Below are 25,540 nucleotides of genomic sequence, written 5' to 3' on the forward strand. Positions count from 1 at the left end.
CTAATAACTGGAGATCGACACCTTCGTTTGGTATGTATTGGCGCCGATAAGCAGAGATCGGCGACGAAAGTTGCCTATTTTTGTCGTTAGACAAGCACTGTAAAACTGGACTGCCATTAACCGAGCCCGCAGATAACCGGGGACTGCCTGTCTATATATATATATATATATATATATATATATATATATATACTGTATTTGTGTACAGTATTCAATCAGTAAAAAGTGAGTCATGACAGTATCAACTTCTCACCATTGCTGTAAATTGACATCACCACTAACAGAGCAGAGAAAAATCTGACTAAACAAAACACTGTATGTTAGTTGCCAATTATCTATGGACAAATCAGTAGTTAGCTTCTTATATGGGCTATAAACTCGGAATATAAAGGCCAAGATGACTTTCTTGTGCTCCATGGAAAAAAATGTTATCACCCAACAGAGATAAGCTATTTTTTCAATATATTTTGAGTTTGCATCTTAAATATTTCATATTTACATTTAGCACACTACAGATTTATCTAGTCTGATGTCTTAACTAACAATCATTCTGAACATGTTTCCACAGGAGGACGATCCAATCGGACTTCAAGAGAGACTGGACGTGGAAGCCCTCGAAAGAAATGTGAACAAGTACACCGTTTCTCCAGGGGGTTTCAAGGTTCCCCAGTGCCCTTACTGCCCATACACTTCAAGAAAGAACATGTCCAGACACATCAGGAACCACTTTGGTGTGAAGAACATTTCCTGTCCCTATGACAACTGCAATTACCGTGCTGGCCAGAAGACGGATTTGGTGAACCATTTACGAGTCCACACGGGCGAGAAGCCTTTTTCCTGCCCCGTCTGTGCCAAGAGGTTCACCTTCAGGAGCAACCTCAAGGTTCATATGGCAGTACACTGCGGGTCGCAGGGCACGCTCTGATTATAAAGTCCACACCAACCCCCTTAACCGCATTGTGAAGATGTAAGTGAAAATGACTGATATCAAAGTTTTATTCAATATGAGCATATCCGTCAAGCGAGATCATGAAGAAACTGTACACAGTACAGTAAACATCATTCAGTAACCAGGTTATGAAATCTAAATGATGTATCTTCCACCAGATGAAAGTGTTGTGCTTTCTTTGTTTTTCTGAAGTTTTGTGCTACGATTATACTGTATGTAAATATGTTATACATCATGTACTGCATTGCAAAATTTTGCTATTTTGAAAAATAAAGATTAGCAATATTATTATGACTCTCAATTGACCTTTACCAGTTATTTTTTTAATGGATTTATTTGCAAATAGCAACTGGTCACAAAGTCTTATAAACCACGTGTAACCTTTGTGTTCATTTTCCAATAAGCAAATTAATACAGACTTCATGTTCTTGATGCCAAAAGTATGAAGTATTTATTTATTATGATTACTAACCTTCCTCCTCCTCAGTATGAAAGAAAAAAAAAAAAAAAAAAAAAAAAAAAAAAAAAAAACAAAGTTGGCTTGTAATTTCAAGAGAAAAAGATGGACTTTCTATTACAAATATCTTATCATGTATTGCATGAGACTATTTTGCGAAGAACGGTTAGCCAGCAGTGTGGCAATGTTTACTAGGTCTGGTTATAGATTCCTCCCAATCTTGGTACAGTACCCTTGCAACAACACACAGTGCTGACCTTTAGGAGAATTTATATAAAACTTTTCATCTCTCAATACATCATTAACATTCATTTCAATAATGATCTTTATTTGGGATGAACCTTATCTACTGTTAAAGTAAGCTTATACAGTATCTTTGCGCCGACAGGCGAGGAGGTATAAGCTAACTTTAAAAGTAGGTAAATATCCAAATAATAAATTTATTATGAAAATTTATATATTTTCCATAAAACCACTACTTAGCTACAGCCTCTGTACCCCTCTCTAATGCTTTGCAAAAATTTCAAGCCTTTATTGTACTTAACATATGTTTGGGTCCTATGCACTTAATATTGCTTTGTACAGTTTTATAACTTGAGGTTATTGAGGTTACCCATCCTTTTCACTGTTCTCAGATTGAGGAGTTGGTTGCTTTCGTAAATGAAAGACAGTTGGGAGAAAATAACCCACTTAGAATGCTTTCTTCTCTATTATCTTATCCTAACATTAGCTCTCCAAGTAGTTAAAGTAGTATTACACCTGTCTGCATTGCTATGTTTTTAACGTTCGGTATTTAAGCATTTGATAAAAAAAAATCTGAGGCAATGTGGGGCTTCATTGTAAAAGCTGAATCTTGTCTGTAGTTCGCTCTTCCTTCCTTCCCGGGAAAATGTTTCCTCAACCTCTTGCACATGGGCACACAATGGTAATAAACTGTTATTCTGTGAATGCTGTATCATCTTTTCCACTTACTATATGACTATAATTTTTTTTTTTTTTTGTCTGGAACCTGATGGCTGCTGTGAGCTACCACACAAATATTTTTCTTTTGAATTAACTTGGTAAGAAAATAGTTTTAAAAATAAAGATCTCATAGGTTACACAGTCTGCAGCATTTACTTGTATGTCCTATAAGCTTCCACTTAATCAGATCTTACTCACTTTGCAGGTTGGAATGGTCAGAATTGACGACTTGGCGGGAGGTGGAGGAAAAAGAACGAAGCCGAGTGAGAACCTCACAACAGAAGCTGGGTATGAAAGCGACTTACATTCTCAACATACAGTATGCCAACAGGGAGAGAACCCAGCCTTCTCCCAGCCATTTTCGTGTACGGAGTGGCCTTATAAGGCCATGTGCAGGAGCAAACTTGAGAGTCACCAGCTGATCTACACAGGGGAAAAGCCTTTTGCCTGCCCATTTTGTTCTTCCAGATTCAACAGAAAGGGAAACTTAACAACACACATTCGAACGCACACTGGAGAGAAGCCATTTGCTTGTGATATCTGCTCTTACCGATGTGCTCATAAGAGTCATTTAAAGAGGCACAGGAATACACACATTCATAGTTAATGATAGTTTCCTTTTGTTAACTGGTTTGTTTATTTTGAGAATTTGGAAAAAAAATCATTTGTAAATTCAAACAAACTTTTGAGTTGATGTGATTGTGAATACAGTTGGGGATTAATGAACGACAAGATGTGTAGTATTTAGTTTGAAGAACCTTTGCACAGTGTTTTGATAATATAAATTTTCATAATAAAATTTGTTATATGAACACTTACCTACTATTAAAGACAGCTACACCTTTGCACCAGCAGGCAAGTCAGCATTCAGATAAAAGATCACTTTGCTGGCCTGGATGACTGTCTAGTTCACCAGTGGAACTATGCTGGATAATTCATGGAGAACGGGGATAGAAGAATTAAGTTGTTCAGTCTCGATATGTCCAATGCTGGGCACCTATCTCCAGTTGCTCGTGGTGCTAGAAAAAAGTCAGTACAGTAGTAAAATGTTGGTGAATTACTGACACCTGCTCTATTGCTTTCATCTTTCGCTAAAACCTCTTACTAAAGAACGAAATACAAAGTAAAGACTATAGGAGATGCCATCACTGGAGGGAACCAGATAGGAATCATAACTCTCCCCCAGTACCTCCACCACCCAAGACTTGATTCCAGAGTCTCTCCAAACATACCAGAAGGCCTGCAGTCAGCTTCCTACTGGAAACTGAGGGCTGAAAGGATCCCTGGACAGTATAAGCAGTTGAAAAATAGTCCTGTGAGAAAAAGGTACGACTTTTCACTGAAGGGCCCAACATGAGAGATTATCTAAGAAATTCTGTATTATCTTGTACTAATATATCCTCCCTTATTGCCTTAAAGACAGATGTGTTAAGAAGGCGACCCAAAGGAGAATCCAAAACAGCTGCCATTCCTGTGTAGAAGAAACCTTTGATGAAAGATGGGAGCATAACTGTTCTCTCTTCTTCAAAACTGAGTCAGTATAAGCAAGAGAACATTTGCCTTCAGTGTCAGAAATGGCTTTGACGACACAAATCAAAAAATCGAATGATTCTTCCCATGCCAAAATTCCAGCTGGCACCACAAACTCTTTAAGCTGGCGCAAGGAATAGGTGATCGTACTGGTGAAAGTTCAGCAAATGATAATACTGTACTTCAGCATCTCCAAACAGAGACCTGGACAAAATGTTGTGACTTACCTTAGATGACACAAAGCAGGTGAGCAAGACAAGATGAAGTGCTACAAGGCATCGTAGAAAACAGGGAATGGTGGGAAGCAGGGGAGGAGAAATGTCAGCAACACCTGACACCCCCACCTCACAGGAAACAGTCTTAACAGACCTAATACCATTCTCAAAGGGTAAAATCTTGGGCAGTCAAATAGCTAGAAATGCATCTAGATTAGAATCAACTGAGGATTCCATAGCTGACATCTGACAACAGAAATAAAGATTGAACAGGTGCACTTCATTGATTCAACAATCAACTGAGTTAACACAACATCAAAATTAGAACAACTCACTACAGACACAGTATTTTTTAAGAACACTGTCTATTCCTACACTCTTAGTACTGACAGTGCTAACATCATCATTACTAGATGGCTATGACAGTGAAGTCAAAATCATAAGATTTACATTTACCAACAATGATCCTTTGACAACCATACTGAACAGGTATTGGAACATGGTAAATGAGAGCTCAGAACCACACTGCCTCAAGAACCAAACTGGTACCCTGGCAGCAGACTCTTCCAACAGACACATGGTAGTTCCGAGTTTGGGCTACAAAGACGAGGGCACTGACACCTTACCTCTCAAAGGAGAACTTGAAAAATGCTGCACAATATGGAAGGACACACTTAACCTTTTACTGACTATAGAATAAGGTTCTCATCCTGCCGCAACTTCTTGAAATACTTTTCCTGAACCAAAGGGAAGTGGAAGACAGCTAAGAAGTCTCTGATCTACTGAAGGAGTAACAGAGAAAAGAGCCAGAGACTGACCAGATACAAATGATGGTGAAGGCACTTCATAAGGAGAAAAGGCAGATTATGTCCTCACTCATCTATTTGCTACTCAAACTATCTGCCCTCATTCTCCTCTATGACTAAGAAACTACAGCATAAAGTCCCTTTATCAATCCCTACGTTCCTCTATATTATTCAAGAACACATTCTAGACTCACGCAGCCAGCACAGACGTTGTGTCTATCTAACTCAAAATTAAACATCCTGCTAACACAGTAATAATATGCAGAGCCTGATGTCCTTGCTTTGCTTCCCATGGAAGACATCCTGAAGAGCAAAGACACAAATACTACTATGAAAGCAGCTATCAGCCAAACCAGTGAAATACTGCCAACCACTCATAACTGCAGTATGAAGAACTCCAACAGGAGCTAAAACAACACACACCTGATGGAGAACATATGAACTAAAGTTTAGTCATCTTGGTCAGCCAAGCAATCTTCTTTTTTTACTCCAATGCTGACTTGCCAGCTGGTACGAAGATATAGCTATCTTTAACAGTAGGTAGGAGTCATCACAAATATACAAAAGCATATCTTCTGCCAAAGATAGCTCTGCTATTCATTACAGTGTGTTACTTATACCCCTGAGGAATCAAATTGTTAATTACCATACATATGACAGGCTCTGAACTGGAAAGATTTAGTAATGACTTTACTTATGTAAAATACACTCCTATGGAACCACATACATAAATGAAAAAATGCTTATAAAATAATAAAAAAAAAGTTAACTTTCTCTTTTAATGACTTTACCCAGCTTTCAGGTAGTTACCACATACAATTTATCAATCATATCACTGATTCCAGATTTGGAAAAGGCAGCTTGAATATTAGAACTCAACTAACAGGTATATTTGACTTCTCCTTGTTTTTTCTTGTAGTTCATGACCAAATGAAAATACTCTATTAAGCTTCTCACCAAATACCTAGGGAAATCAGTTCTTAAATTATAAAGGACAACAATTACCATTACTGCTGCATTAAGTACCGTGACAATAATATGAGAAAAGCAAAATAGGGACTGACAAAAATATGAGAAAAGAAAATGGTTGCTCTCTCTGCAAATTTCCATCGAACTGGTTGGTATCAATGTTTTGAAATGATGCTTTCATACTTTGACTCAAAATTAATGCTTTTCCTTTGGTATAATTAAGATACAATAACATCCTAAAGTGGGAAGAGACCCTATGTGTATCGGGAAGCTGTATGACCACTAGTCCCTGGCCCATATCTGAGTTGTAGCCTAATGGAGCCCTTTTGCTTCCCATACCTGAGGTAAGATCCATACCTGAGGTAAGATCCATTTTTTAACAGCACTCTGACCTTGCAGAGGAAGATTCCAGCTCTTATCTGCTGTCCAAATTAACCTCTCAATTGAGCTAAATGGAAGGGTGACACTGACAAAGTGATTTGTGTTGCCTGTACAGTAAATGCCCAGGTCCTCCCACTTATCCAAATCATTTCCATTTTTCCAGGTGGGACCAGAAGTCTCTAAGGAATGGACAGGAGCTGGAAAGAGACAGGGAACAAGTGACAAGGAGTACCTTAGTGTGGAAGACCAGGGTGATGTTTACTCCCAACCTGTCACACACCTGCAAAGGGTAAGTGACAGATTTCCACCTGGTCACATTCATGTCAAAGAGTACTTACACAGCCCCCCTCACAAAGCCTACTTCAGAAACACATCCTGCAGGACACCAAAGAGAGGCCTTTCTGTAAGCCTTCTCTGTCCTTCAAGATTCACCACGAAAGCAAACCTGAAGACTCACTTTCAGAGGCACATGGGTGAAAAACCTTATGCCTGCAGCTTTTTCCCTTGCAGAAGTGCTCATCACAGTGCTTTGAAAAAAACATTCCTTGAGGCACACTAACTTGTAGTGGATGATGATTCATAGTGCAAGATCAGACATTCGTACTTTACTTCTTACTCGAATCTGCCTTGAGTGCACTGATGAGCATTCAGGGAATACCCAGCAAGTCTTTCCAGAAGCTCTTTTAATGCTTAATGAAGCCAATTTAAATATCAGAGTGTAATTTCTGATCATAAGTTTTGATACTGTAAGAGTTTTGATAACGATGTTGAAGACTTCATACATGTAAAAAATACACTCTTATTTCTTCTGGTACATTACTGTACTGTATTGCTATCTTATTCTGATATACAGTTGCATTGCAAGCATTAAAGCAATTTAATCTGCCACCAACACCCCTTGTTCACTTTGTGAAAACATGATCCGTGGAACGTACAAAAATTCATTTGAACAATTTTTTCATGGCTCTGTAAGTTGTTAGAATATTTCATAGGATTATTTTGAAATTGCAATAAAATTCTTTACTTTTTCGTTTTGGGGATTTGTTTCATATGAAGTATTTATTTATCATGAAGCATATATTGAATATTCAGTACATTCCCAAAAAGCTATAAGAATATTCCCTACAATGATCAAGTTATTTGGGGCATTAAAAATTTAATGATTTTTCATCAACACTACTATGATAGAGGTTTCCTCAAACCACTGAATTATTTTTCAAGTCCAAATACACACACACAAAGTGTAATAAGCATTTCCTTACATTGTAACCTGCACTACTTTCAATAATATTTTGAAATGTTTCATAAAAATTTTCACAGTATTGTCTGGAAGAAAATATATTTACAACCCATGAAACTTCTAAGCGGTGTGCGTAACCAATCGTATTTCACCCTGTTTCTTACTATGGTCCTGTGTAATCCACTGTAATAAAGAAATGCAGTCCTGTACAGTGAATCTGCATTACAATGGTGACCTTTTATACCTACAATGATAACTATACTTGAGGAATGCAGTATAGCAGTTAGTCCTTAATTGCTTACTCTTTATAGCATTAGCATAATTAAACAGGCAGTCCCCGGCTTACGACGTTCCGAGGTTACGACGCTTTTCAAATATATTCATCAAAATTATCTCCCAGTTTACGATGCATGTTCCGGGGCTACGACGCGTCGTACGCCGATCCGACACAAGAAATATGGTCTCCAAAATAGCAGAATAATAAAAATTTGGAGGTTTTTTTTATGAAAAAACTCAATAAAAATGCAGTTTGCATCATTTTCAATACACCCAAAGCATTAAAATTAAGGTTTTCTTAAGATTTTTGATGATTTTTTGGTTTACGACGCGGCATAAAAACGGAACCCGTCGTAAACCGGGGACTGCCTGTATAGGGAGGTTGTGTTGGGTGATTCATCACGAAGGTAAGTGACACAGAATGAGATGGTGTGATGGAAAAGCGCAGCACGGCAGAAGTCAATGAGAAGGTGCCAGGTGCACAGTTCTGCGGAACTGTGTTCTGAATTGTGTTTTGATTGTCGGAGTACGTTTCCAAAAAATGAATATACTTGAGTAAGTATACCTGAGACAGTAAATAGTGAAAAAAGTTTTAGATTATGTTAGTACAGAGTGGATGGAGAAGTTACTTGATGGTGAAAGAGCGTGGCTGGAGAAATATGTGACAATAGGAGTGGCTGGGTACATCTGATAATTGTCTGGTCGAGGAAAAAGTGAAAACAGTGGGCAGTTTCAGTTGGAAAGGAAGGAATGACGATGTATATTGAAAGGTAATGATATAAAAGACACGAGCATAGCCTATAAACGGAAGATGGATGAAAAAAACAAGCCAGGAATAACAAGACTGAAGTGGAAGAGTTTATAAGTAGTACTATACAAAATTCATGGAAAGGATTATTGCGTCAGCAAGCTTTCTGCATATACTGGTGCATAAAAAGGTTGTATGAAAAGTGAGTGGAGGGATGCTGAAATTAATGTTTTGCTAAAAGAAAGTCTGCTTGAACTGGAGCAGCATAACAGAGGAGAATAATATATACAAGGATACAAGAGGATGTACAAGGTAGTCAAGGTGAATAAAAAAAAAAGGGAGGTGCAAGGAAAATGCTAGTGGTGAATCTGTGCAAGTTCTTAAAGGAGTTACATTAACAAAATAAATTCAGAGAGAAAAGTTCAAGAGTACATACAGGTACATCATACGAGGTAAAAGATCAAACGGAAAGACGGTGTCTTTTGTTGATGGAGTCAGAATTACAGAATTGTTGACTGCAGAGGACAGAAGAGAGCTTGTGGAAATGCCTGTTGAGGATGTAAGAACGGAGAGTAATGTGCTACAGAATGGAGAGTAAAATGCTAAAGAATGGAGAGACATCCAGCGTTCACGGGATTACAGATGAGAGGCTGCAATTTGGTGATGACTGTATAATGGAGTGGGAGAGTAATGTGTGTGTATGTGTCACAGTTATGTCTGGATGAGGGAAAGGTACCAAAGTAATGGTTGAGAGGAATATATTAAATGTTCGGTTATATAGGGTGAAAGGTATGTGTGTGAAGGTATTGTACAAAGTAGGATTTTAATTGAGAATTTGAGAGAAAAAACCAAAGGGAGAAGCAGTGTAGCTTTAGACAAGGAAGAGGGTGTGTGCCTCAATGGTTTATATAAGACCATTATAAGAGAAGTTTGAAATTAAATGGGAAAAAGCTTATGATAGAATTCATACATAGGCAATGGAAGGTAGAGAAGGCAACTTTGAATAGCAATTATTTTTATGTTGAAAATGAAGCTAGTGTGAGAATATATAGACAGGAGTGATTGTTTACTTGTAAAAATGAGCCTAAAGTAAAGGTGTGTCATCTCTATGACGTCAGAGAAAGAGCAGATGATGACTGATTGACTGATGGTTACTAAAACTGGCATCACAAAGCAGATGATGAAAGTGCAAAGTTGTCAATTAGAAAGGGGGACATAAATGATGCTTGCAGTGCCAAATCAAACACCGTTTGCTGTGATAGTGAAGAAAACCTGCAGAAACTGGTAAGAGCTCAAAAGTGTTCGTAAAAGAATGTTGAGAGCATTTTACGAGGAGAAAGTTAAAAAGGAACCATAACAAAAATAAGGTATCAGGAAGGCTGAGAAATTATGGATAGTGAAAGACTGTACCAAAAGTGGTTGACTCTTGTATGTATTTGGGAGTAAATGTAATAGATGATTGTAGGATAAGAAAGTCACAAAATAAGTAAAACCAGGAAGTTTGAAACATCATAACAAAAGATTTGGGGAGCAGTGTCTATCTGGCCTTCTATGGGGACGATTGCAGTATGTGTCCCACTGCTTGAATGAGGTCCCAAGCAAACTAAAATTGTAAAGCAAACAAAAATTGTAAAGAGATCAGGCTGACAACTGACAGAAATACTATGTTCAAACTATGCCTTGTAGTTACAGTAAAAGCCTAGATTCTACACTCATGCAAACTGCTTCTGTCTTCACAGGTGAGAGCTGAAGCATCTAACAAATGGACTAGAACTGGACAGAAACAGGGAACAACTGACAGTGGGTACCTCAGCTTGGAAGACAGAGGCGACGTTTACTCCCAGACTGTAGCCCACCAGCATGGGGTCAGTGGTGGATTTACACCAGATTTGGGTGTAAAACTGTCACCTTCGTGCCCATATTGTTTTTACGTGGCAGCCTCTGAAAGCCTACTTCAGACCCACATCCTACAACACACTGAAGCAAGACCTTTCAGCTGCCCATTTTGTCCCTCAAGGTTCAAAGAGAGAGCAAACCTGAAGACCCACATTCGCAGGCACAAAGGCGAGAAACCTTACGCCTGCAGTCTTTGCCCTTACAGAAGTGCTCATAACAGTGATCTCAAAAAGCATTACCTGAGGCATGCAAACAAATAATGGCCCTTGGATTGCAATGGATGATCGGACTTTTGCGGTATGCTATTTTAGTTACATGAATGCTGCGCATGATGTGATGATAAGCATCCAGCTTTCAGGACTTGGTTAATGTAATGAGTTTTGATGATGTGTTGTATAATATATATCTTTTTTTTTTTACTGTTTTCCAGTATACTGTCAGTATATTTTGATAATCATCATGAGTGCTACAGCTTAATATCAGTTTGCCGATGAACTACCCTACTTTTATATACCTGTGGATCCATTCACAGTTTTATGGAGGTATTGGAGTTTTGTTGTTTTCCTTAAAAATATAATTTATAAAATTAAAAAAATACGTTTTAATAAAAATCCATAAATTGTTGTACACATTTTGTTTGTTACAAAATTCTCCCAGACAAAAACTTTTAAATATGTATAAAAAACAAACAACAGCTCCACTTCAGGTAAGTTGTTTTACAGGGAATTAAATGAAAAGAGGGGTTAGTGAGAAAAGGAATCTCGCATTAAAGATGTAAATGTTGAGATGCTGTATGCAGGTAACACAGTCCTGGATAACTGGGGTGAATATTTTGAAGATCATCTTGTTGAATGTGGAAATTAGAAGGGAGGTAGAGGTATGTTACAGACAAACGGAAAAGGCTAAGTGTGACGTTGTAAGTGCTAGTAGAAGTGACTGAAGGTGATATAAGAAGGAAAAATGGTAAGTGTGATGTTGCAAGTGCTAGTAGAAGTGACTGAAGAGGATATACGAATAAAAATGAAAAGTCGCCAGGAATCAATGGAACACAAAGTGCAATATTGGGTGACATTGTGATTAAGAGTTTGACCAAGGTTTGTAAGGTACAGTTGGATTAGGGGTCTGTTCTGAAGGAACAGGTGAGAAGAACTGTTCTTCAGTATAAAGGTTTGGTCATGTGGAAAGGATGGAGGACTGTAAGTCGGTCAAAGTTTGTGCAATTCAGAAGTGTTTGAAGGAAGGAGGAGAGGAAGAACTACAAAGGGCTGGATAGACAGTGTGAGAGATACGAAAAAGGAAGGGCCTAGCACCTGGGGAAATGAGAGAATGTAAGCAAGACGGAGGTCAATGGTGCAGTGTGCACAGGATGGTTCAACACTGCAAAGGAGTCTTCTGCGGGTGTATGAAGCTGCTAATACTTGTCTTTTCTGCACAGGGGGTTCATCCATGATTTCAACAGATAGAGTGTGAATGTGGCAGTGATTGTTGTCTCGCCTTTTCTCTGGAGCCAGCCCCTACTGGGGAAAATTTCTTAATATTGAAATATATATATATATATATATATATATATATATATATATATATATATATATATATATATATATATATATATATATATATATATATATATATATATATCATTATGCATATAACTTACTTCATTTTAAATGTGTGCACTCACACACAATAAATATAAATACTTTATATACATACTGTACTGGATATATGTGTTTGTTTGTGTGTAAAGTAATCCCTCAATTATCCGGCTTAAAAAAACCAAACGGCCCGTCGCATCATGCCGAAATCCGGATAATGGCAGGTAAAAAAAAATCTAGGGGGGGGTGCAAGCGCAACTCCTTAGCCTTCCTCACCTAACATAGTCAAGACTGTATAGTGGTAAACAATTAATAGTCTCATAAACAACCATCATCACACTTTAAACCGAAAACTTTTTGCAAAAAGCAATTATCCATGTAACTTATCTTTATGCAAAAAGCAACTGGGACCGCTGAGCAAGCTTTAAAAGCAGAAGAGAAAAAATCAGTAAAACCCTTTCTACTAAAAATGGCCATCGCTGGACCTAATGAGAACTTATTGAGACCATAGAGGACTTGGTAAAATAATCCAGCATATGAAAAACAACAGTCCAAGTGTCTATTCTAATCTTCACCACTAAAACGGCCAAAAGAATCGTTACCGACAGTGAGACAGTGATGATGATGAAAGTCAGTGGTCAGCAGGTTTTGGTCTCCTTTGGATTCAACCACTGGACTGCTCTTAGCTTGGCGAAATGACCCACTGACTGTACACAAACTGGAAAACAAGGAAATAAGACCCTTCTAGCATACAAACAAACTATGAAAATGAATATTAACTCCAAAAGAAACCTGCTTGACATCTGGAAAGTTTGTTGTAAATCGAATGCATGCATGTGAAGTGTGCCTGTACAAAATTCTTTCAAGAAGTAAGCCTCAGGCATCTGCTGAAGCAAGCAGGCAAGCAATCTTTCTGTTATCCCAACTGTCCTTCAAAAAGAGCCTCAAGTTCACATACAACAGAAGAACATCGGAAAGAAACTATGTACTGCACAGTACATGCAATAGCTGCCCTTCCAGGTGCAGACAGGAGCTAATCAGGTTTGAACATTAGGAAAGGCTTGAAACCTAAACAGCAAGGAATGCAAAACACTAGAGGTCTGAGAGCAAGGCCTGTAAGATTTGTTCAATGGGGAATGTTGAAACAAAATCCTGTTTCAGCAACAGAAGTTAAGTAAATGTAACCTGCACAAATAAAGAGATCTGACTTCAAGTTGAATGCTATAGGGCCGAATTCAAAGAAACCACCAAGATTTATGCAATAGAAGTCTGGGAGCAACAAGTAAATTTTAAACATCAGAATAAGTTTCTGAGTGAACATTAAGGTCTACTACAGTATTGTAAGACTGGTCTGATCATTATTATTATTAAATAATTTAATCAAACAACTGAGCCAATTTATTTAGCTCTCACAGGACTAGCCTGAGGGATCTGTCTTGATTACTGCTTTAATAAAGTTTAAATATCAAATTACAGGTTCATGAAAATCTCATAATTGGGATGACTGAAAACGATGGAGATTCCAGCATCATTATTTTAACTGATTTGTTTTCAAAATTTGACATTTGCTTTTGATTATACTTTAGACATACAGTACAGAAAATTTTTGACTGTTAATGCTGTCCTAGTCTGTGCGCATGGAGGTTGGATCACGTGGGGTATTCATCACATTTCTGCGGGTCAAATTAGTGCAACCAATTCAGGAGGGGTCAAAGTATTTTGGGTGTGTTGTTCCTCTTGATGTGATGAATTCTACATTCCAACACAGGAATTGGTCTGTTTTAATTTGTTACCCTCAGGTTCATTATTTCACACATCCTGCCATTTACTGAATATTGTGGGTTTCCGAGACCTTTTGCATCTTTGGCTGCTTTATCGCATTCGGGTCGTTTCGGCCGTAAGCACGTTTACTTGCAAAATGGGCGCCGTGTTTAGTACCAGCCCCTTGGGGATGTACGTAAAAAATGAAATGATGATGGTAAATACCATAAACTTAACGGTAAATACCATAAACATAACGTCTTCCATTGTTTTGGGTGTTACGGCCCTAAGTGACTTACGGCTGAAACGACCAGGAGCGACTTTATCTGCCTCTCCATTTCCTTTAATGCCTACATGGACAGGGTTCCAACATACTTCTACATATTTTTACCCTCTTCATATAATTTGTGAAGTGACAATTTAATAAGTTGTGCAAGGGTTTTTTTTTATCATAATTATGAAGGGTTTCTATGGCACTTCTACAGTTGCTGAGCACTACGAATTTCTGTGATGGTACGTCCTTAATCATTTTCATAGCTGATCCTTTTGCACATAGGCCTACTTCTCCTGTGAAAACGCAAGCAGCATTACGCAGCGACAACTGGTATGCTTGTTGTCCCATGCCTGGTGAGATTTGGATCCACCAGTGTATGTTGCATCTTAAGTGTTCTACAGTTATGATGTTCTGGGGTAGGTGTCTAGTTTTTAGATAAATACAGTACAGTAAACCGCCTGTATTCGCGTTCTCAAGATTCGTGGACTCACTGATTCGCGGATTTCTGTATGGAACATATATACACATTATTCGCGAAAAATTTGCCTATTCGTGGTATTTTCCACTGAGAAAATTCACTAATTACTGTATTTTCATATCATTTTCATGACTAAATGCACTTTCTGTGATAAAACTATTAAGATACTGATATAAGCATTTTTAGAGGGTTTGCGTTTAACTATCAAAACAGGCAGTTCTAAGTGTTTTTAGAGGGGTTTTAAGTATTCAGGGATTTTAGCTATACGCTGGGGGGTGTGGTATGCCTCCCCCATGAGTACGGGGGTTTGCTGTAACACCTCAACTAAGCAGACACCTTGGGCATTTGGCCTTTCTGATAAGTACAAAAATTCTGTTAAGTAACAACGACCCATATTATACCCTGCACATAGTTCCTAGCCTAACCTAAAGCGTACTTTACACTCAATATTCAACTTAAGAGATATATTTAAAAATGAATCACACCTAAAATGATAGCATAAGGAAAAATAATCATAATATAGTCAGCTGCAATACAGATATCCACTAAGCTGAGGTCCTTTACGTTGAGGTGTTACTACATCTTAACCATGTACGCATTCATATCTTAACCATAAACCAAGGAGGTAGTTCTATTACTGGAGTGGTCAGAGATCTCGAATTATGGTTTCTCCCATAGGAGGGGGGTTTGGCTACAAGCATTCAAAGGTTATGCAACAGAGGGGGGTCAATAAACGAGCATTATGGCCAGTGCAATTGGAAAGATCACTGGAGGAATTATTCTTCACAATAGGAATACGTAGTCTGGTAGCAAGTAGTAAGGTTTATGCAAAATATGGCATTTGACAATGAGCAGTGAAACTCACACACTAGAATTTTCAAAATAAACAGCAAATGGCATGCAATTAGGACAAGGTTGATAGTGAACATTGAATACAGAACCAAAGAAGCTCGAGAGGGACCACCAAAGTTTACACCACAGAATAATTTTGAGTGTCCTGGAACGTAGGAGCAAGGAATAAAGTTTATGCAACCGGTGGAATTAGGAAGCAAGCATAGTGTGATTTGTGCAATAGCACAGATCTGGGAGTGAGCAATAAGGACTGATTGCATGAAAGGAGCGAGGATGCAGAGCAATTTGGTTTCTTGCCTTGATTGCTATTACTGTATTATCACCATTAAATTTTTTTGAGGAGGGCCGTTCAGAATTGTTCTTTTATAAATTACAGTAATTTTTTTTCTGTAAACTGAACTTCAAGTATGAATGTGATATTCATTGCAGTGGAGAGAGAATTGTTAAATACTAATTGCTACACATAATGATTTGTTATGAAACTTCAAGCACAAGGCAGACAAACCACCAAAATACTAATCAGGCAAGTGTTCTTTTTTTGTTTCGTTTTGCATGTATTAATTTTAACATAAAACTGTAAAATTCCTCGATCATACTCTAAATGGAGCCACTCTCATTTTGCAGGCTTTGGTGGAGGGTCTCCCTGACTGGGGAGAAGCAGAGAGGAAGAAGAGGAGGAGAAGAAGCCAAGGAGAGAGTCCACAATGGTACTCCTGTGGGATCTGCCCCTACAAGTCACTGAAGCCCTGCAACCTTCGGCGGCACATCATGACACACACAGGCGAGAAGCCCTTCGAGTGCCCCCTGTGCCCTTTGAGATTTGCTCTGAAGGTCAACCTCGACACCCACGTCAGAAGGCACATTGGCGAAAAGCCCTTCGCTTGCAGTGTCTGCTCTTACCGAAGTGCCCATAAAAGCGATCTTAAGAAGCACATGGCGAGTCATAACCGCATTCAGTCGTAGTAAAGGTCAAGGTCACTGTAAAATAAATTGAGCAGATTTGGAACTGTGAGTCAAGTGTACAATTCCTAAGAGTAAAGACCCAGATGCGTTAAGTACTTATTAAATGTTAAGTATGACTGCCTACGTGATCGTTTATAACATCTGCTGTGATGCTGGGAGAGAGAGAGAGAGTAACTTCAACCTGTACAGTGAGAAATGAATGTCTGGCTTTACGTCTTTTGGCTTTGGCTTTTCTTCTAGGGGATTTCAAGGCAGACAAAATTGTATCCTAAGTTTTCTTAGTTTTCAGTAAAGCTACTGCCTAGCTATAATGGCTGCTCAGGACACCGATTCTCATTACACTGTAAATAAGTGTGAGGCAAAATACAGGCACTGTCCAATGCTGAAAGAAAGCTGAAGTTCCCACAACTTTGCTGAAAATCACTAGGCCTTATCAATTTCAAAGCAACAACTGCGTTTAATAAAAAAAAAAAAAATCTTCAAAACAGTTGCATAAACATGCTGTCTGACATCTTGAAGCATCACAAAGTCAAACTTTGCAACAAGTAGACAATATTTGCTATTAAAATGGTGTCACATGCAAATGAGTGAACTCAACTTATCCACTAAGCGCAACGTCACAAAACATGATGTCAACAGAAAACACACTTGTGTTGCCACCTTACTTACTTGGTGCAAAATCACCCCCAGGGTATGAGTAAAGGGAATTTAGGAGACGGTGGAACAGTTTCCATGAGGATGCTGTGCATATTACCTTCTGTTACCTCTTTCAAATGAACGCCTTATTCTTTGGAAGCTTGAATTTCAAGTCAGTGACCCCTGTGGGCTTGTTCCATGTGAATAAGGTTCATTCTTGGAATAATAATAATAATAATAATAGTAAGTATCAGGTGTAAATGCAACTGAAATAACTTCAGTTACCACAGAAGTTGTCATAAGATCCAAAAACATTGGTACAGAATCACAGAGCTTGAATGAATCAAGATTTCAGGGGCAAAATTATCACAGGATTATGAGTGGAAAACAATAATGAAGGAAGATCATTTCAAGGGCAACTTAATACACCAATAATAGTATAATTACTGTACAAATGACAGGAGGTCACCATTTTGGAGGTAAAGTTATGTAGAGAATCAGTGGTATTAAAGACTAAAGATGGATGATAATTTGATGGCAAAATGATTAACAGAATCACTGGTATTATATACTAATGTACTAAGATTACTTCCAAAGCAAAAATATATGACTATACTCTCCTGCTTTTAAGTAATCAGTGATTCAAGTGAGACTTGATGGTTATGAGGCATTTGTATAAAATAAGACACACTGGATGACTTTATAATGTTGGCGCTACTTACAAGAAATAACGAAAACTTTCTGTTTTAAGGTTAAGTTGGTCTTACGCCAGTACTGTACAGGCGTTTACTCCTCCAAGCATTTAGAAAACCATTCCCCAGCAAATTTATAAGGCATATTTGACATTACATCAAGCATGTCAGAAGGCATTTACATATGAAAAATATATAAAATACTGTGTGTTTAACCAAGCATGCTCCAATATACAATGGATGGGACTTAAAAATCCCCTGCTATGGCTGCAACTCATTTTATACTGCCTAAATAGGTAAAGATATTGCAACAACATTTGAAAACAAATATTCTGTAAGAACAGAGCACACACTTGGTACCCTACTCTGAGTCAGCGAAAACAGAGCGATCACACTCACACATTTAATCAACGGAATATTCTGAGTCGTCAGCAGTCCCGCCAGGAAGGATAAAATCCTTAGCGTAGGACAATTCACAGTGCCAGGTCATTCCGTCTCTGTTAGAGCTGAACTTTGGGAAACATAGTTAGTTAGTCAGTAGCCCCTTCAGGACGCCTTGTTTGTGTACCTCCCGCCTCCCTTGTATTCTTAGGTCGAAAAGAAGATTAAATATATATATATATATGTAACCAGAATTCTGTAGTGTGCTCTGAAAGTTGGCATGAAATAAAATAAAATAAAATAAAATAAAAAGGTCTTACACTCTGCGTTTCTCTTCTCCCTCTGTATATGTGGTTTGCAGCCCCAAGCTGTGAGTAATCGTGTTGTACAAGCAAAGGGTGCACAAAATATTGAGTGTTGATCTTTGGAATGTTATGGAAGTGTGCACATAAAAGGAATGTATCATAATACCGATGTATTTAAGGAATAATAATAATAATAATAATAATAATAATAATAATAATAATAAAAATAATAATAATAGTAATAATATTCAGGAATAAAAGAGTATGAAACATATACCAACAATGTTATGCATAAAAAATTAACTTAATGGAAAAAGGTGAAATAATTCCTGAAACAGCAGAAAATTGGACAATCAGCCCATTTAGTAAGAAATGAACAAGCAATATATATTCACCCAGAATCTCAGACATAACATTTTGCAAAAAGTGAGGCAACAAAACCTACACAAAGGCACGACAGTCTATCAGAGGGGAAAAACAGAATCTTATACAAGAGCCTGGCAATATGTGAAAATGTTGCAAAAAATGACAAAACTACAGTACAAAGGAATGTCTGACTTTAGGGCAGAAAACACTTACCTTTCTTACAAACTGAACGTAAACTTGATAAAGAATTTGAATAAATGAAGAGAATGAAGGCCTACTTACCAGAAATAAATGAAGCATGACAACACAAAATATTTGGCAAAAGAATATACATGAAGTAATTATACTTAAATAAGTAGAATCAATAGGCCTATGTTCACCTGGCATTTTGTCTGCACAATCCAGACATTGCTGATTGCTGGAACTTTCAGGCGCAGTAATCGAAAACTGATAAAACTTATAATGTTACCATAAACATCACAGTTGCTTAACCTATCTTTAAACATATCTTTAAGAAACTTTGTTAAACATAACACCAATTCGCTTCACAAACATACATTCATAGAACTATTTTTTGGGCCCAAAACATCAGAATTCACACATACTGACTCCCTGAACTTTAGCTACCACAGTAGGGTGGACCAATACATTCCTAGGGCATACTTGAAAGTCTGTTGTGAGTGTATAAAAAGGAAAAAATAACATAGTTCAACAAGGGATAGCTTTGCTAAACAATATCCCAGATCAGTTTCATGAAATTAAGAGCATGTGTCTATATCCTAAAAGTTAACTAGTGGAGAGGTGGGGCTGGGGGGGGGGACTAAATACATTCACTTAAGAGTAATATATGGTTCAGACAAATTTCAAGTTTTAAAACCTTAGCATAGAATTCCCTAATCTCCAGTATCAGCCTCAATACACAATATACACAATGGTCGTTTCAAGCAAATTTTATGAACTGGGTCAATAAATGTCTGGATTAAATTCAACTCTATGTACAAAAAACCTAAAATTTCATGGTCCAATCTAATTCAAACTGGGATAGTTCCCTGATCAATCTCAAATTAAGAATGTTAATTAAAAATTTCAACTTGGTAAAACTGTCCACAGAACTGCCAAATCAGCTTAAAAATATTAACTGCATAACATCACATCCGTAGGATAGGAAAAGAACTGCTATGGTGGCAACTTGATCCCCTGCTTCATGTAAATTCTCAAACCTACTCAAAAACATGAAAACTCAAGATAAAGGACCTTCGGCAACAGCAATGGTGGAGAGCATAAGAAGTATTTCTGCAAAGTACACCTGTTAACGGAAAACTGATGTTGCCAAATTTGAAAAGCCTGTCATGAAGCTTGAGCAACACCTACCACAGAAGATATCCATTAAAAGGCGATTGTATCCTCATAGGAATACTCTGAAATTATGTATATATTGCAGTCTTGTTGGCTGACAAGATGAACAGGACATGAAAGCTGTACCAAGACCATTTTGTGGGCCAAGCAATTATATTAAAAGGTACGCTTGCAAGGACGCACAAAACCCGTTATGAGAGAACACAGGACCACACTCTAATTGGCTAGTCAGGATGACCCTAACAAAAAATCTGTCTACCTTACTTTGCAACATGTTACCTGTAATGTGTCAAGCCCACACAGTTTGTATAATATAAATTATTGTATTTACTGATATTATAAAATTTAATGATGGTGAAAAATTAGTAAATGTAATAAATATTTTATACCTCAACCTAATCAACTCTGCACCAGATGATGTCAGCTTAACCTAAAAATAAAAACTCGCTATTTATATAAATGTGGTGTTATTTTTAATACCACAAATTGATAATGAATTTCTTATGCTGTGCTCTTAAAATCTCCTTAATACACTTAATGCGATAATCATACTAAAATCTATGGAAAATTTACCGGGATACTGACCATCTTTGCTTGATTCAACGTTCAGTTCCTCGGGGCTGGTACTGAACACGGAGCTCATGGTAGTGGTTGTGGTATTAATGTAAAAATCTACCTCAAATATATCACGCAGCATCCTAAACAAATGCTTATATGACCTGGACGTTATCTCAGTTTTTGGTTAAATTCCCTATATCAAAATTCATACCTTATCTTTCTTGTAACCGGTTTGGTTTCGGAAAATTAATGCTATGAGTGTTTGGTATTATTTTATAAGTTGCCAATACACGATATGAAATTGTAACCTACATTTTTGAAAAGAGTTCTTCATTCTCGTTATTTTCAACCCGATAAACACTGCGCAAATTATAATTACAAAATTAATCAAATTACGACTTACAAGGTAAGGCAATACCGGCGTCCCCCACCCCTCCACTGCTAATACAGCAAAATTGTAACCAATAAACACCCTTAGTCTACGTTAGATTGGTATATTTGGAGTTCTTTTAGTGCCCTATCATTTCCTAACCATTTTTACTTGAAACCCCCAAAATGGTTTTTCATGCAAAAATGGCTGGCTGGAGTCATTGGCAACCTATAACATTTTACCGAGTGTTTCAGGTTCAAGCCCAGCAACTCTACATAGAAATCTATTAGCCTACCCAAGGGTACCACAAAAAGTGGAGGGGGGAAAAGGTGAGCAAAATCGGAAACATAACGGTAATTCAAATCATCATTCAATAAAGACGGAAAGTAATTAGAGCCATGGCCTTTAAAAATCGCTCTAAGGCAGGACACTGAAAGATGTGAACATCTTCTAAACCCTTTCCTATCTATTCGCCCAAAAAACTCATATTACGCCAGATGTCCATTTTTTTCTTATTGTTAAACAATAGCAAACACATCAAACTAAATCAATAAAGACAAAAATAATAATTTACATACCATTCAAGGCCAAAAGAAGCTCGGAAAAATTATCTTCACAGTAACACTGTACACGACGCGACACTTCGCACTACCGATAGAGGTCAGCACTTGCCGATGTTTGACCCATTTTTCGACATCTGAGATGGTCTCGCCATATCACTCGTTTACACGTATATCATTTTACTGGTGTTGCAAAAGTACGATATTCACACTACCTGAAAGATATCAGATTGAAGGATAAAAATACAAATTTAAACCAGGAAAATTTCTCAAAGTAATAAGTAGCCTATAACCATTCACAATTAATTTAAAAACGACCAGAGCATGCTTTATTTAAGACATATTATTATTTAGATGGCTGTAATATCCAGACTTTCTGGTGCATGTGTTAACGCCAGTCATCTGTTTTTTTTTCCAGACTGGTTTACAGAATGCAGTTGCCTGGACCTGGAGTGAAATTGGAAGAAGCAATGGAGCGGACGAAGCCTTCACCGGAGATGAGATAAACCTCGTCCCTTCGCGTGACGCCCCTGACAAAATATACTCTTGCCACTTCTGTCAGTACAAGGCCGTGCGGCCTAGCGTAGTCCAGAAGCATCTGCTGACTCACACGGGAGAGAAGCCCTTCAGCTGCCCTTACTGTCCTGCGAAATTCATCCAAAAGGGAAATCTGAAGGTCCATGTCAGAAAGCACACTGGAGAGAAACCGTACGCGTGTGAAATTTGTCCTTACAGAACGGCGTATAACGGTGACCTCAAGAAACACATGACTAGGCAAGCAAAGTGTTAATGTTCTGTTTTCAGCTACTGTTGCTGTACGTGATAACGTGTAATTGCAATAGTGCTGCTTTATTTTTGTTGATATATGTTAATAATATGCTTAAAAGAGTGAGTCTGTGATAAATGTCTTCCTCTGGCGTGTAAGATTGTCAGTTACTCGGGAGGTGTTTTCAACAATCGTTATCTTAAAGTTTTAATGCTTAATTCTTTAACGACTGTTTATTCCTAGACCTTTTGTAACTTGATTTGTCGGCCTAATTGAAGTTCGCTGAGGAACAGGATAGCTAGAAGACGTGGTAACATAGCAGACATTATTACTTCTCAAAGCATAACAGAAGCACAGCCGAGCTTTCGGGAATACATAACTTTTCCCATCATCAGGGTCACTTATCAGTAGAATGATTTGCAATAAAATAAAACAGTAGGATAACTATACTGATTGATTAACTCTCAAAATATTTAAACAGGTATAATCGACGTATACGATTTTAGTATAGAAAAAAGGAAGCCTAAAAGCGAAAAATAACTGTAAATCAAAACTGATGCGAAAGCAATGACTAATTAAGAAGAAATTACAAGCTAAACAGCATTCATCAAATAAAATAAGTGAGTAGACAAATACAGGAAAAATAAATATTAAAAATAATAACGAGAATTTAGTACAAAAAGACAGTATACTCGAGGGCTAACTGTCCATCTCTGTAGTTAAGGTAGGCTATCTGGGCGGGTTGAGAGTAGAGACTAGAGGGTGAAATGATGGGACTTTAAAAAACTCTGCAGTGCGCAACGGAACTGAGGTGGTTTGGCTAGTGAGTGTTGGACTGGAATACAAAATTAAGGCCAAAGGTCAAGCGTTGGGACCTATGAGGTCTTTCAGCACTGAAAGGAAAATTGATAGTAAAAGGTTACGAAGGTGTAACGGGAGGAAAACCTCGCAGTTGCACTATGAAACAATTGTTAGAAGGTGGAAAAAGTTAAGTATATCTTAGTTTAACCAGACCACTGAGCTGATTAACAGCTCTCCTAGGGCTGGCCCGAAGGATTAGATTTATTTTTACGTGGCTAAGAACCAATTGGTTACTTAGCAACGGGACCTACAGCTTATTGTGGAATCCGAACCACATTATAGCGAGAAATGAATTTCTATCACCAGAAACAAATTCCTCTTGTTCTTCACTGGCCGGTCGGAGATTCGAACTCGCGACCAACTGAGTGGTAGCTGAGAACGGAACCCACTCACCCAGCGAGGAACTGTTAGAAGGTGGAAAGTAAGACGTAAGAAAGTGAATATGAATGGAAGTACAGTAAAGGGAATGAAAGGGGCTGCAGCTAGGGGCAAAGGGACGCTGCAAAGAACTTTCAGTAATGCCTACAGTGCACCCCGCATTAGTCGCACTGCTTTAAATGGAGGGACTCTAAAAACGGAAGGGAATAACTGTTTTTTTGTTTGTCCAGGAATTTAAATATTACTGTATTCTAAGTGATGGTGGCAGGATTTGGCATCGGGTCTGATGGATATACAGTATATATATATTTTTTTTCTTTGCTCAGAGTTAAACCTGTATGATGGGACAGATTAAAACCAGTAGTCCCGCCAAGTGGGAAAGAATAGAATATTGAATTTTGGCCAAAGGCCCACTGCTGGGACCTATGGGGTCATTCAGCGCTGAGAGAGGAACTGAGAGTAGAAAGGTTTGAAAGGCGTAACAGGAGGAAAACCTTTCGCAGTTGCTCTATTAAACAACTGTTAGGAGAGGGTTGAGGAAAGTAGGATGGAAGAAAGAGAATATGAACGGAGGTACAGTAAAACGGAGGTACAGTAAAAGGAATGAAAGGCGTCCCATCTATGAGCTGAAGGGTCTCTGCAAATAACCTTAAGTAATGCCTACAGGGTGCACTGACAGCACGGGCTCCCTATGGGGTTGTCAGTCTAAATCAAGCATAATGATGGGATAGATTGAAACCAGCGGTCATGCTGCGTGGGAAAGGATCCGCGAGGACGTGGAGTACTGTAGACATTAAGAGTGTGATTACAGTTGCATGCATGAAGTCATTTCAACACTAAAACTAGCATTATTCTTAATTTTCGTCAGTGATACTGTTTTCTTTATTGTCAAGTCTGAAACTAGTAATTTTTTTAAAAACTGAAACTGTTATTTCTTTATTTGCATCAACGGAAATCATATTTTCTTGTTCCGCGCCATTGAAACTTTTACGTTTATTTATTCTGCGGTACTCTTTAGGGAGTGCAGTAATTATCATTAATTTCTATAACTGAAACTAATGATTACTGTTTTAACATCACCTAAATTATTTTATGCTTTTCGTTCGTTACATCACTGAACCACCATTTTCGCTCTGCAAAGTCATTTACAAAGCCAATCACAAAACTATTTGTTTATTAGGTAAAGGAAAATGGATGTTTATGTTTAAGGAAATAAAAAAAAATACTCAATTTAAATACGATGTACTGGATACATTTGTCACTACAAAGCCTAATGCCAGAATGAGAAACGAAATGAAGAAATTCTTCTCCGTGGTCAGGTGGAGTAACTCGGCTTCCTCCTGATAAACTGGGAGTGGGTTCGAATCCTGCTAAGGACATCAGAATTTCTTCGTTTGGTTCTTGTCGACACCAAGGCGTCTTGATGACAAGCATATCCAAAAGTGTGAAGTCAGAATGGGATGGAATATAGAATTTGGGCCAAAGGCCAACTGCACTTTGAAACAACTGTTAGGAGTGGGTTGAGGAAAGTAGGATGGAAGAAAGAGAATATGAATGGAGGTACATTACAAGGAATGAAAGGAGTTGCAGCTAGGTGCCGTAAGGACGCTGCGGAGAAACTCAAGCCATGCCTACCATGCGCCTTATTCTTCCTTCTGAAAATTTCATGTGAATGTAGAATTGTATGCTATCTCCATCTTGGGTATAATCATATACGAAAAAATAAAACTTCTGACTCACATCAGGATCGAACCCCAGACTTCCAATTGAAAGGTAAAGGCGCTGCCAACTGAACCACACAAGTCATAAAAGACGTTGGAACCTAAATCCCTCTGTACCTAAGGCTTTTACCTGGGCAGGCCACAGGTACAGTGGTACCTAGGTTCCAACTTTTATGATGCATGTGTTCGGTTGGCAGCTCCTTTGCCTTGCAATTGGAAGACCAAGGTTCGATCCTG

General features: G+C 38.0%; 1 protein-coding gene across 4 annotated transcripts in view; it reads left to right on the forward strand.

The window, feature by feature from the left end:
- The window catches only part of LOC136845002 (protein abrupt-like), a 239,411-nt gene extending 221,028 nt beyond the window's left edge, over positions 1-18,383 (forward strand). The window contains exons 6-7 of one of the 4 annotated variants that reach the window (XM_067114614.1): positions 6,434-6,559; positions 10,274-11,002. In XM_067114614.1, coding sequence (XP_066970715.1) covers positions 6,434-6,559; positions 10,274-10,690 — 543 coding nt within the window. In that variant the 3' untranslated portion in view covers positions 10,691-11,002. Of the gene's footprint in view, positions 1-568; positions 1,238-2,574; positions 4,378-6,433; positions 6,560-10,273; positions 11,003-16,014 lie in introns of those variants that run through there. The other 3 variants (XM_067114629.1, XM_067114623.1, XM_067114628.1) reach the window with 3 other exon arrangements.
- The last annotated feature ends 7,157 nt before the right edge of the window (positions 18,384-25,540 follow it).

Source organism: Macrobrachium rosenbergii, chromosome 13 (genome assembly GCF_040412425.1).
Source record: "Macrobrachium rosenbergii isolate ZJJX-2024 chromosome 13, ASM4041242v1, whole genome shotgun sequence".
Taxonomy (NCBI): Eukaryota; Metazoa; Arthropoda; class Malacostraca; order Decapoda; family Palaemonidae; genus Macrobrachium; species Macrobrachium rosenbergii.